Here is a 13986-nt window from a genome sequence, read left to right on the forward strand (position 1 = left end):
GTGCAAAGTCAAAAGTGGAGAAAGAAAATTGGAACTGATGAGGAACAAAAAATTAGCACTTGCGTGACATCTACTTATTGCTGCACTACTGATGAGGGACAAAAAAATTGGTCAAAACATTTATTAAACTCTAACTCTCAAGTCTCTCATTAAATATCCAATGCAATCTCCTAATTAACGGATTGGATTAGTGCTCATCCATTTGAACTTTTCACACTCCTTAATTATGCGTGTATACAAAGAAACTTCCACACTTAAACTCTTTGAATATTGCAGCAACTTGGCGAAAAAAAATAGATTTCCCGACACTCGGCAACAAAAGCGTATCCATGATTTAAACTTTATGAGTTCAACCTTTAAAATTTTAATTACTGAACTCATTATATTTAAAATTTATGGATTCATATCTATTACTAATTACAATTTTATTGAATTTTTATACGTAAATTTATACTCCACAACGAAAATACTGAATTGACGAACCAGTACCAAAGGGCTGTATCTTGATTCTTGCCCTGCTCGGAGAGAGAACCACAAGTTGGCTTATTAAACGTTACTCCCTTCTGTTCACAATAAGTGACCAATTTGCTTTTTCATTTTGGTTCAAAATAAGTGTCCAGTTAGGTAATCAAGAAAGAATTCAATTTGTTTTTACAAAATAACCCCTATGTACATATCCCTAAAAAAAATTCTTACTCCTCACATTAAATGTTTAATTAGGGGTAGTTTAGTCATAGTAAGTATTTTTATATAGAATTTAGTATTTTCTTAATGGGCGTGCTAAAAGCAAATTGATCACTTATCGTGAACCGGATGAAGTATAATATTAAATTCCTCAAACTTCTCTTTCTCTTCATGTTCCATGCATTGAAAATTAAACTCATTTCTCGCGCGCAAGTTTCAGAAAATCCTGTAAATTCTCTCATTTCGTCCAATTAGTTTCAGTTACGGCCCGTTGACTCAGCTCAACTTACCGGAGTTCTCAGGATCTCGCCGGAAAATTCTCTGCTAGTTTGCCGCTGCAAATTTTTTCTGAATTGTTAAGGCGGATCGGACTTGATGAAGAACGGGATGATAAAGTGCAGCGCATGTCATTCTAATTTTGTTTCTACAACAGAAACTATTTCAAGTGCAAATGATCAACACAGAAGCAAGAAATCTTCAAAACCACTTGCTCTTAGTGTCCTTTTGGTTGTAGGTGATTGTATCCTTGTTGGTTTACAGGTAGTAGCAGTCATTTCCTGTACGTATATTGTTTGCTTGACTTATTTGAATTAATTTCAGGTATAATTACTAAATTTTACCCATTATAATAGTAAAATCATAAAATTTTATTTTATCACATTAAAGTAATTTAATTTTATCCATTATAACAGTGAAATCACGAAATTATTTTTCGTTTTAAAGTAACTGAACGATGTGAGAATACTCAAAAAACTCACAAATTATCCGAAGGTCAAATACTCAATTTTCTGTGTTTTTTTATTCAAATATTTTTTAAGCATCCTTTGCTCTATAAATATCATCAGTAGTCAAAATGTTTACGGTAGATTTTTTTTTTTTAAATTCTGCCATTTGTATATTCTGTGCCGGAAATTTGACTGTTCCGTCATTTGTATTTTCTGAGCAATTCACACATAGTTCAGTTACTTTAATATGTCAAAAATTGACAGGGGCATAGCCAACATATAAGTACGAGTTCAGCCGAACCCGACAACTTTGATTCAGACCTTGTATTCGTCTTAAGAAATCCATTGAATATATACGTACAAATTATTAATTCAGATCCAATAACGTTGTTCTTTTGTCCATAAAGCCACTGTTTCTTTTAAGTATCTATACAAATTGCTGACTGTTATTAATACCTATATTCCTTCTTTTAGATGTCATTACATCTTTTCTGCTATGTTTCTGCTTTTGATTTTCCAATGGGAAAGGCTTACTCGGTACTTCATTTTGGTATTTCAGCCTGTTTTGATATTTATGTCGAAAGTGGATGGAGAATTCAAGTTTAATCCCCTAAGTGTCAACTTCTTGACAGAGGCAACGAGATTTCTCTTTGCAATAGCAATCATTTTATTACAGGTACATTCATCTCTGCTTTTAGTTTTTTTCTCATTATATTTTTCATTTTGAACCAAAAAGGAAAGTACTGGATAGTACTATAATGGAACTTTCATATTGCGAACCAAACTATTTGGGATTAAGGTGTAGTTGATTGATTAGTTGATATATTTTCTTTGTTGATGCTCATGACTTGAGGCGGAGTGAAATGGTCCAAATAAAGTTGAATGGATATTAAGGATTTATATAGTTGACTCCAACTAGTTTGGGACTGAGACGACTCAGTTGATTGGTTGATTGATTGATTAGATATTTCGTTTCGGATTTCTAATTGCAATCCCTAGTGTTAGTTTTGTATTTCCGCTTCGGTTTCTAATTGGTGTGCTTGTTGTTGCCCTTTCTTTTACCTTTCCCAAGCCAAGAGTCTGCCGGAAACAGTCTCTCTGCCTTCTTGAAGGAAGGGGTAAGGTCTGCGTACACACTAACTTCCTCAGACCCCACTTGTGGTATTACACTGAGTTTATTGATGATGATGGATTTGATATTGGGGGAATCATATGTTCATGTTGTATTCTTTCTGCAGTCCAGGTATCAAAAAGTTGGAGAAAAGCCACTTCTTTCAGCATCCACTTTTGTACAGGTAAATGTTCCTGTGGGCAATGTTGTTAGTGTCTAAACTCTTGGCCCTATAGAGAGGGAAATAGCATATTCTATATGTTTTTATCGATATCCTGGCTAAGCAAAATAATAATTGGTAACTTATTTAAAATCGGCATTTTTAAATTTTCTTCAGGGTGCGCGCGACACTGTCCTTCTAGTTGTACCTGCATTACTCTATGCTATCAATAACTACATGAAATTCATCATGCAGGTAATAATGTTTCTTAAAATTTTTTTTTCCCTTGTGAGCGCCGAAGTGATAATTCCATCCTTTTCATGCATGTTATACCTTGCAATTTGCTATGTTAATAACTGAAATTGTGCTTAGTTTCATCTAATTCCATCACGAAGGACAAAAAGCAAAGCTGTGGCCAGTGGCGGAGCCAGGAATTCTGACAAAGAGGTTTAAAAGAATACATACACGGCACGTGAATACTCCTAGCAGGGGATTCAACAATTTATAAGAGATTGTTTTTACCCTATTTTTACTATGTGCCTGCTATTGGTGCTGGAGGACCGCTATGTGATGAGATTTCTCTCTTTCCTCTCAAGACTAAACAAAATTTGACTAGATTTTCATTTTAGAAGACAGTGACTATGTAACATCTACGATTTAATTGACTGTTCTCCTCTGATGCATTATGATCTGCAGTTATATTTCAATCCAGCAACAGTGAAGATGCTGAGCAATCTAAAGGTATACTACTATATTTGAATGTCGCTGTATCTTTCCTGTCACGTGATTGACACTTCAAGTTCTTGACTTGAAGAATGCTGTATTCCTCTGGTGGATATTATGTTATCCCGAGTGTACCTTTAATCGCGATACTTTCTCGCTGTTTTCCATGTGCAGGTTCTGGTTATTGCTGTACTGCTGAAAGTTATCATGAAACGCCGATTTTCCATAATTCAGGCTAGTTTCAAACTCCTAATAATTTTATTTGATTAAGTCGATAGTTAAAGTAATGATAGTGAGGAGGACGGAGCAAAAAATTCTGTATGGTTTTCTGCCGGATAATATAAGTTTGATATCCTTATAATTGTTTTGATAATGTTACAGTTGGAAGCTCTTGCTTTGTTGCTTATTGGAGTTAGCATAAATCAACTTCAATCTCATCCTGAAGGTACCACTACTTTTGGTCTTCCAGTTACAGCAATTGCATACATCTACACACTGATTTCCGTGAGTAATTCAAAGCACCTCTTACCAATACCTGTGATGTTTTCATTTCGAAATACTTTAGTAAAAACATCTAGATAGTGTTTCAGCAGTGGCAGTTTCAGAATTTAGACGTTGTGAGTTGTGAACTAACAGAGTGAATTCTGGAATATATGTTTCTGCATATACATATATATAGTTCGACCCTGAGTAATGAATTATACTGAATGCGAGAACCCAGTGTTGGATCTGCCACTGTGTATAAGACTTAAGCGACTTGGTTTTTATCGGCTAACCAGGATTTTATATATATATACAGGTTATTGTGCCTTCTTTGGCCTCGGTATACCATGAATATGCTTTGAAGAGCCAATACGACACAAGTATTTATCTTCAGGTAGCTTCAGCATGATGATTATAATTTCTCTGTGTGCTTTATAATCAGAATAGTTATTAGCTGCCTTGTCTTATGTAGAACAGCACCAATTTTTTACTTTAAGTGTCAGCTGGATTTTTATGTTGAACTGTGCATGATGGATCTTGTTTCTCTAGCAATACAGATAATGCAAATTTTTCGACAGATTTCAATCTGTTCCTGACCATTCGACACGTTTGTTATTAATTTGCAGAACTTATGCTTATATGGATATGGTGCTATATTCAACTTTCTTGCCATTCTTGGGATGGCTATATTCAAAGGTTTTGTATCTCAGTTTTTCCTTTAAATAATTTTTTTTTGCAGATACAAAATTAAAGGATAAATAGTACTCCTATACATAGGTAAATTGGTTGCAACTGATGAAATTCAGGGTTCAAATACTCCCTATATTCTGTCATATGGACAATTTACTAGTATAGGATCATGCCTCTGGTGTTTTAAACTATTTTCTATATTATTAAGCTGCTGCGTTTGACGATATTTATCCATCTCCTGAAATATTATTTCTGAAATTTTCAGGTCCGAGTAGCTTTGATATATTGCACGGGCAGTCAAAAGAAACCATGCTTCTGATATTTATTAGTGCAGCTCATGGAAATCTATCCTCCTTTTTCTACCAATATGCTGGTGAGACTTTTTTGTCACAACGCTTTAAACCTATGTTGCTCGGACTCTCTAAAGATGTTATTGGGTGCGTGTCGGATCCTTCAAAATTAATGTATTTTTAGAGGATCCGACACGGGTGCGGCAGCATTTTGGAGAGTCTGCGCAACATAGCTTTAAACTATATATCATCTGTTTTCCATCATCATATGCTATTGTATATTTTAACTTACATTATTTCTCTATATGTACCAGATACAATTTTGAAGAAGTATTTGGCGATTATTGCAACACTATTTACAGGCATAGCATCTGCTTTGTTGTTTGGTCAAACGCTGACGATAAACTTCATTCTGGGAATTTCTGTTGTGTTCATTTCAATGCACCTGGTACTGAGATTCAAAGAAATTTATACCCTTCTGGTTATTGCCTTTTTATATATTCTTCGGGTTAAATTTAAACTTTTTTTTATTCTTTAGTACATTTCACCTCTTTCCCAAGTTAAAGACCACTACAAGAAAAAAGGTCTTTAACGAAGGGATATCCGGTCGTTAAAAGAGTAAATTCGGTCGTTATTAGTCAATTACGACCAAAAAAAATCTGATCGTCGCCGGTCGTTAAAGGCTCCGACGTTAAAAGTAAACGACCGGATTCTAGTCCGGTCGTTAATGACCTTTTAGCGACAACAAGAAGTCCAGTCGTTATACCTTCTTTTAGCGACCAAATTTCCCTTCGCTAATTTTCATTTTCAACGTTATAAATGCTTTTAGCAACCGAAATTCCTTTCACTAATTTTACACTACTTTCAATAACAATACTTGAACGACCCATTTTTCCTTCACTAATCTTAGATTTCAATAAATATAATTAGATAAAATTTATATTTTTCCCCTACTGTTACTAAATGGTAATCATTATTTCAAATGTAGACACATAAAAAATCGTCAATACTCATATAAAACATCATTGTTAATCACAAAGAACAATAATATCACATTACAAAAAAAAATACATCCATTCGAATTGCATGCCATGATTTTGCAACTCCTAAGATAAGAGAAAATTGGATTGTACGGTAGTTGAACAATCATCTTGATAATGTGACACAATCAACCAACTTCTACCATTGTCTACTGGGTAGGTGAAAATTTTCCACCATTCATGGCTCTATATCTGCAGAATCAATAACAAATGATTAGCTGACAAGAACAAGATCATAGATACCGCAATTCAAATTAAGGACTTGCTTCAATGCTTACTGATGCTTTATAGTCTTACTGATGCCTATGTAAAACTGGTGTAAAAGAACAAAATATAGAACTAACTAGTAATTTAATTGAAGTAAAAATTAGTTCAAAAGAAGGTCAGAGTACAGATAATTTCATTCCACTTAGGTTCAGAAAAGATACAAAATCTCTACCCATGAGCTGCCTAGTTGTAAATAAATTCAAACTCAGTTTAGACAAAGTTCTTATGGTTTTCAAAACTGAGGATCTTGCATTTAGATGACAACAATATTTATTTTGTCAATATGACCACAGAGGACATCAAGGCTTGAAAGATTCCTAGAAAGCATCTCAAAACTACATGTTCTGACCATTACTTAAAGAACAAGTTTGAAGGAAGGAAAGAGATAATGAAAGACATAGAGATTTCTCCTTCAACAATAACCAATAACCAGTAACAAGAATACATAACATTCTTTTTTATTTTTTTTCTATTCTTCCATTATAAACAACACCTTTAGGCCATAACTGGTTCTGGCATCACCTTATCTCCCTCATCTTTCTATACAAACATTAGACGCCCCTTAGCTCCACTCTCACTTCTATTTCAGAATGGTGGATAACCAAATAAAATTTCTACAAAGTTTTAACACATGGNAGTCCCGGTTCAACCGTAGTTGAACTTTTTGGCGAAGGCGCATAGCCTGAGTCCCGGTTCAACCGTAGTTGAACTTTTTGGCGAAGGCGCATAGCCTATCTTGGTTCAACCGTAGTTGAACTTTTTGGTGAAGGCGCATAGCCTGTCTTGGTTCAACCGTAGTCGAACTTTTTGGCGAAGGCGCATAGCCTGTCTTGGTTCAACCGTAGTGGAACTTTTTGGTGAAGGCGCATAGCCTGTCTTGGTTCAACCGTAGTTGAAATTTTTGGTGAAGGTGCATAGCCCGAGTCCCGGTTCAACCGTAGTTGAACTTTTTTGGTGAAGGCGCATAGCCTGTCTTGGTTCAACCGTAGTTGAACTTTTTGGTGAAGGCGCATACCCTATCTTGGTTCAACCGTAGTTGAACTTTGGGTGAAGGCGCATAGCCTGTCTTGGTTCAACCGTAGTTGAACTTTGGGTGAAGGCGCATAGCCTGTCTTGGTTCAACCGTAGTTGAACTTTTGGTGAAGGCGCATAGCCTGTCTTGGTGCAAGCGCATAGCCTGAATCCCAGTTCAACTGTCGTTGAATTTTGTCGATCTTGATGGCGAAGGCTCATGGCCTGAGTCCCAGTTCAACTGTTGTTGAACTTTGTCGATCTTTGATGACGAAGGCTCATGGCCTGAGTCCTAGTTCAACTGTTGTTGAACTTTGTCGATCTTGATGACGAAGGCTCATGGCCTGAGTCCCATATTGTGGGTATTGAGTGCTGAAGCTCGGTTTGGATTCGAGACCTTGAGCGGCTCATCCGTTGTCTTCCCAACCAGGGTTTATAGGCTGTCTTGAGGCGACTCTCGGCTCGAGATATCTCCGTGCCGGTTTCTGGCCGGAGCTCGTATCTGGGATGTGGGAGATGCCTTACAGAGACCTTCCCTTAGGAGGGGGGCTGCTTCTTCTTGTTTGCACCATCTGATAGATGAGAGACAGAGGAACTGGATCTCAATTCGAGATCTTCGAGTTCCATCGGCCTGATATGCCGCTTTGGCTTGTTTAAGCTGGGTTGTTCTTCCTTTTCCGGCGTTTCTTTCCTTTTGGTCCATGGAAGAACAACGCGATTTTGCTATGAAATCCCCACAAACGGCGCCAAATTGTTTGCTCTAAAGTTATCACATATCTTATGAGTATAAAACAATATAAATTAATCACGGGAAAATCATAACAAATCGTAATAATCCATTGGACGAAGCGAGAACATGAAAATAAGTACTCAAGGTTAGGGGGAGAAACGTTAAAAGCCTTTATTGATAATATTGGTTTGGTCTGCCTCTCCATGAAGAGGTTCAGAGCCTTAAAATGGTGTTTTCACTTCCCATAAGATGGGTATGTTTTTCTCTTCTCTCTCTCTCTTGTCAATAGTGGTCAAGAAGTAGCCCCCGCCCTTTCTAGGGTTCCCTCTCTTGGTATTTATAGCTGTGAGCTTCGTGAGCTGGCAATAAGTGGCCGTGACCACGTTGGGATCTCGCCTTTATGGTGGCGGACAGGCCATGGCCCTGTCGATCCAACCAGATGCGGGCTGAACATCGCCAATTCTGAGTGGTCGTGCCACTAATTAATCATGAATTAACTTAACACGGGATTAGCCTCGCTAATTATCATGGGGTCGAATTCTGACCCATACATGGCTGTAAGCAAGTCCATGGCTCATCCGAGACATTAGGCACTCTTGGTTATATTGCACCAGAATATGGCTCGGAGGGAATAGTGTCTACTAGCACTACAAGAAAAAAGGTCTTTAACGAAGGGATATCCGGTCGTTAAAAGAGTAAATTCGATCGTTATTAGTCAATTACGACCAAAAAAAATCTGGTCGTCGTCGGTCGTTAAAGGCTCCGACGTTAAAAGTAAACGAATGGATTCTAGTCCGGTCGTTAATGACCTTTTAGCGACAACAAGAAGTCCAGTCGTTATACCTTCTTTTAGCGACCAAATTTCCCTTCGCTAATTTTCATTTTCAATCGTTATAAATGCTTTTAGCAACCGAAATTCCTTTCACTAATTTTACACTACTTTCAATAACAATACTTGAACGACCCATTTTTCCTTCACTAATCTTAGATTTCAATAAATATAATTAGATAAAATTTATATTTTTCCCCTACTGTTACTAAATGGTAATCATTATTTCAAATGTAGACACATAAAAAATCGTCAATACTCATATAAAACATCATTGTTAATCACAAAGAACAATAATATCACATTACAAAAAAAATACATCCATTCGAATTGCATGCTATGATTTTGCAACTCCTAAGATAAGAGAAAATTGGATTGTACGGTAGTTGAACAATCATCTTGATAATATGACACAATCAACCAACTTCTACCATTGTCTACTGGGTAGGTGAAAATTTTCCACCATTCATGGCTCTATATCTGCAGAATCAATAACAAATGATTAGCTGACAAGAACAAGATCATAGATACCGCAATTCAAATTAAGGACTTGCTTCAATGCTTACTGATGCTTTATAGTCTTACTGATGCCTATGTAAAACTGGTGTAAAAGAACAAAATATAGAACTAACTAGTAATTTAATTGAAATAAAAATTAGTTCAAAAAAAGGTCAGAGTACAGATAATTTCATTCCACTAGGTTCAGAAAAGATACAAAATCTCTACCCATGAGCTGCCTAGTTGTAAATAAATTCAAACTCAGTTTAGACAAAGTTCTTATGGTTTTCAAAACTGAGGATCTTGCATTTAGATGACAACAATATTTATTTTGTCAATATGACCACAGAGGACATCAAGGCTTGAAAGATTCCTAGAAAGCATCTCAAAACTACATGTTCTGACCATTACTTAAAGAACAAGTTTGAAGGAAGGAAAGAGATAATGAAAGACATAGAGATTTCTCCTTCAACAATAACCAATAACCAGTAACAAGAATACATAACATTCTTTTTATTTTTTTCTATTCTTCCATTATAAACAACACCTTTAGGCCATAACTGGTTCTGGCATCACCTTATCTCCCTCATCTTTCTATACAAACATTAGACGCCCCTTAGCTCCACTCTCACTTCTATTTCAGAATGGTGGATAACCAAATAAAATTTCTACAAAGTTTTAACACATGGCAAATTTTTTCCATCAAATACAACCAACAAGTAAGCAGTAATCTAAAGAAAAGTCACATAACCAAAGCAAGGACAAGATCAGCACACAAGCAACTCAGAAACCCAGCAAAAATGTCGAAAAATTACGGGTTTTAGTATAAACTCGCCTCNCAACTCCAAAGGTTAAGGCACCTTTGGTCACGCTATGTAGCTTACTCACCCAATCTCTTTAACGCCTCCAAATAATATAATCATAGAGAACGTCTTCAGGGATATTTTATTTCATAAGACAACTTCACAATACAATCACAACCAAACATAGTGAAGTGGTTGTCCCTAGAACATCTGCTTTGTTCAAAATCAAACCCCATCCAAAAAGCAATCTGCTCTACTATATACTTCAAATAATGAATGCACTATCCATACAGTAATAATACCATTCTATGTATATAGATCAATGAAGTCACAAAGCGCATTAAACCAAAAGATTTGCACTTCCTAAACAGGTCTAGAGGAACAAAGCCATATCCTTTTTGTTACTGCAATAGCAAAGGTTACATATGCTCATTTCTTTCTTCACCAGCTCTATGCCTTTATATTGCTCACAAATAGAACATATCTATAAAGAATATATACATAATTAAGCGTATACAAACTGTTTTATGGTGAAAGTAGAACACCAAAGCACGATTTTCAGAATAAACACTTAATGAAATTATTATGTCCAATTTCAACACTACATTATATTAAGTTGCTAACAGAAAATCCTTGAATTATAATCTTGTTAACTTATAAAATTTTGTGCGAATGCAAAATATTATCGAGTGTCAACAGTATATTATACTAATACCAAACACCATTCGAGTAATCATAGTAGTATCTTGGTATGATTTCCCCGATATTGCTAAGAGCCTATTACATTTTGATTGACAATATTGATCATAACAACAACAACAATAACAACAACCTTGTAAAATTCCACCAGTGGGGAATATTGAGCATACTATTACATAAATACTCATACGGTTAATGAAGAATATTACCCCCAAATTCCTAAATGATGTTTTCCTTTATCGAGATAAATACTCTGCACTTATAGGTGACACTGCCTGGAAGAACGTCTTCGATAAACCCAATAAGTTTAAAGTAATAAAAGTGTTAATATCAAAAAAAGACGAACAACAAATCGAAGGATCTACTCCTGCAAACTGATCGGTGGACGTAATTATATAATTGGAAAACATGTAATTATAAAAAGAACACCAATATACTTGATAAATACTATCACAAAGAGAGATAATTGGAAAGGTAGTACTATCACAAAGAGATAATTGGAACAATAAAATAATACCCAATTCCACAACAGTTACAACTGAAAGTTCAGATACTAGCAGAAACATACCTTGATGAGAAGGAGAAACCCTAAGAGCACTTTAAGAAAAATGGAAGATCAGCCGCAGTAAGAATTTCAATTCGTTTGTGATTCTTCATCAAATGCTCCAAGCTTTATATAAGCTTTCTGATCACTATAGAACATGAGATTATTTTTCTGTCATTTGGGGTGACGAATTGTGGGTTGAGCAAAATCACAATAGAGACAACGTGAGGCTCGTTTTCTTTTATTTAGGGGTTGAGGGGTTTGGGTGGGCCCATGAAGTGTTGGGAAAAATAAGAGGGAAATCTTAGCGCCCTTCTTATTTATTTTTTTAGTTTAACGACCGGATATTATGCTTTTTAAGGACCAGATATTATCCTCTCGTTAATATCGAACTAAATATCAACTTTAACTACCGGAAAAAGATGTGGTCACTAAAAGTTCACTTATAACGGCCGGATGCACATCCCTTCGTTAGGAAATGGTCATTAAAAGCCCCTTTTCTTGTAGTGGACGACGAACAACACGGGACACTGAAGCTAATGGATGTCCAAGATAGCCATAGGTATTATCTTTTACATATTTCAGTATGTAAATATCTTCACATTGTCACTGGAAGGAGAGCGTTGGCGTAACTAGTAAAGTTACTGCCATGTGACCAGGAGGTCACGAGTTCGATCTCTGGAAACGGCCTCTAGCAGAAATGAAGGTTGCGTATAATAGACCATTATGGTCCGGCCCTTTCCATGAACTCCATGCATAGCGGGAGCTTAGTGCACCGGGCTGCCCTATTTTCAGTATATAAAATCTTCGCATTGTTACTGTATGCTTAAAAATTCAAATAAAAAGACGTTTCAGTAACTCTTTTCCTATTGTGCTGTTTTCAGCTCTAGAGATTCATCCTCTTTAAATATTGCAGAATTAGGAACAAATTATGGGGAGGTAACAATCCATTTATCAATATGTCAAGAAGCTACCTTTTTGGTTGTATTTTCAAATGATAATGGACTGCTTTCCTTTTTTTTTGTTTCAGGCTAGTAATGGAGTAATACCTGATGAAAAACAACCACTTCTTCACAAATGAAGCTATTTTTATTTTAACAATATATCTGCTGATGTTTATACACTTCAGAAATTGACAATTTGAGTTAGGTACTATTTTCTTGGGATCTTTACGCAAATAGCCAACCACATTCATTGTTTACTTTTTTTAATTATATACATAAATTATACATTGATTATACACAACTATAAGCATATAATACACAAGTTCTGCATATATTATACCTGCACCGACTATTTTTAGTTCAAGTGGTTGGATGGATGGCTATTTGGATTAATTCTTTAGGTAAGTATTTGCTTGTTATTGCCTTTCTCTTTATTTTTCTTGAGTTGAGGGTCTATCGGAAATAGTCCGTGCCTTCTTAAAGGTAAGGATAAGGTTTGCATATACTAGGTATGTTGTTGTTGTGGTCTCTTTTGGTGGTACATTTTACTTGGAATGCTTTTTCCAATTTGTTTTTAGGATAATCTAAATATTGCTTAGCGCATTTTGGCTTGTTATTTACAAGAAACGACAAAAAGTTTGGTTAGTGTTAAATTTGGAGAAAATGACAGGAAGTTAATATGTCGTTTCTGCATCTTATATTTTGGGTCTTGTAAGTAATCTCTGGCGAAATCTAGATGCTTCTACGCAGCATTTAAACAATATGAAAAAAAAATAAGCCGAACCGACGAAAATAGAACAAATCAAATCGAACCGAATCAAAGTATTAAAGTGACAAGAAACATTGATTTGTAATTGGTTTGATTTAATTTCGAGTTGAGAGGGGAACAAGACTATATTTGAGTTGGTTGGTATTAATCAAGTCGAATTGAAACCAAAAGATTCTTACCAAAGGAAGCTTTTTTTTTATGGCATGAACCTTAAATTTTTAGTTAAGGATCGAAATATTTTGTGAAAATAACATGACCTAGTCAGTTTTTGGACTAGTAATTTAAAAATAATCAGCGTTTGCAAAATTATAACTAACCATTATTTTGCTGCAATATGGAAAGTTCCCGCATAATATACTGGAGATTGGTGCACATGTGTATGAACTTTCAGCATATTATGCTGGAACTCCAGCACACGGAAAATTCCAGCATAATATAGTGGAGATTGGAGCACATGTGTATGAATTTCTAGCATATAAATCTGGCTATTTTTGAAATACATTGTTGCACCATATTTCTTGATAACACAAGTATGGACAGGTCAGCAGCGTAAAAAATAAAATTGGAAATGCCAACTGTGCCATAAAAATTGTTGTGGCACCAAATATGAAATGGTGAGCTGTCGTGTCGGTGAAGAGAAGTTGGTATTAAGTGATCTCAGCTCAGCTTTGCTTTGCTTTATTCCAAGTCTAGAACGTTCCTCCTCAAAGAAAAATGATTTTTTTTTTTTTGGCTTTTCATCCGTTGTCCAGTATCCGCATTGGAGCCCGACTATCTTCGGATTCGCACCGGGTAGAGCCCCATTCAGTGGGTAATGCTCCCTACCAAGTATTTTTTCAAACCCAAGGCTCGAACCCGAGACCTCTGATTAAGGGAAGAGCAGTCCTATTCACTGCACCACATCCTTCGGTGATGATTTTTTCTTTCTTAGTGAAAGCAGAAAATATTCTTCCTAATATTATAAAAGAGTTGTTTTTTAAATATTC

At 35.8% G+C, this 13986-nt stretch overlaps 1 protein-coding gene across 1 annotated transcript; it reads left to right on the top strand.

The window, feature by feature from the left end:
• The first annotated feature begins 877 nt into the window (after positions 1-877).
• On the top strand, positions 878-5404 carry LOC109238587 (CMP-sialic acid transporter 5-like). Its single transcript, XM_019405072.1, has 12 exons — positions 878-1224; positions 1969-2085; positions 2482-2532; positions 2648-2704; positions 2858-2935; positions 3377-3421; positions 3578-3637; positions 3785-3907; positions 4203-4280; positions 4513-4582; positions 4842-4949; positions 5181-5404. Exons 1-12 carry the CDS (start codon positions 1060-1062, stop codon positions 5402-5404), a joined length of 1176 nt encoding a protein of 391 aa, XP_019260617.1. The 5' UTR covers positions 878-1059.
• The last annotated feature ends 8582 nt before the right edge of the window (positions 5405-13986 follow it).

The sequence above is a fragment of the Nicotiana attenuata genome, unplaced genomic scaffold (genome assembly GCF_001879085.1).
Source record: "Nicotiana attenuata strain UT unplaced genomic scaffold, NIATTr2, whole genome shotgun sequence".
Classification (NCBI taxonomy): Eukaryota; Viridiplantae; Streptophyta; class Magnoliopsida; order Solanales; family Solanaceae; genus Nicotiana; species Nicotiana attenuata.

What these genes read in the sequence shown, in the direction of transcription:
- LOC109238587 (XM_019405072.1), top strand. Translation starts at nt 1,060, where the DNA reads ATGAAGAACGGGATGATAAAGTGCAGCGCATGTCATTCTAATTTTGTT. An exon ending in TTCTTGAAGGAAGGGGTAAG is followed by an intron (nt 2,533 to 2,647) that starts GTCTGCGTACAC and finishes TTCTTTCTGCAG; the next exon opens with TCCAGGTATCAAAAAGTTGG. An exon ending in TGGGATGGCTATATTCAAAG is followed by an intron (nt 4,583 to 4,841) that starts GTTTTGTATCTC and finishes TGAAATTTTCAG; the next exon opens with GTCCGAGTAGCTTTGATATA.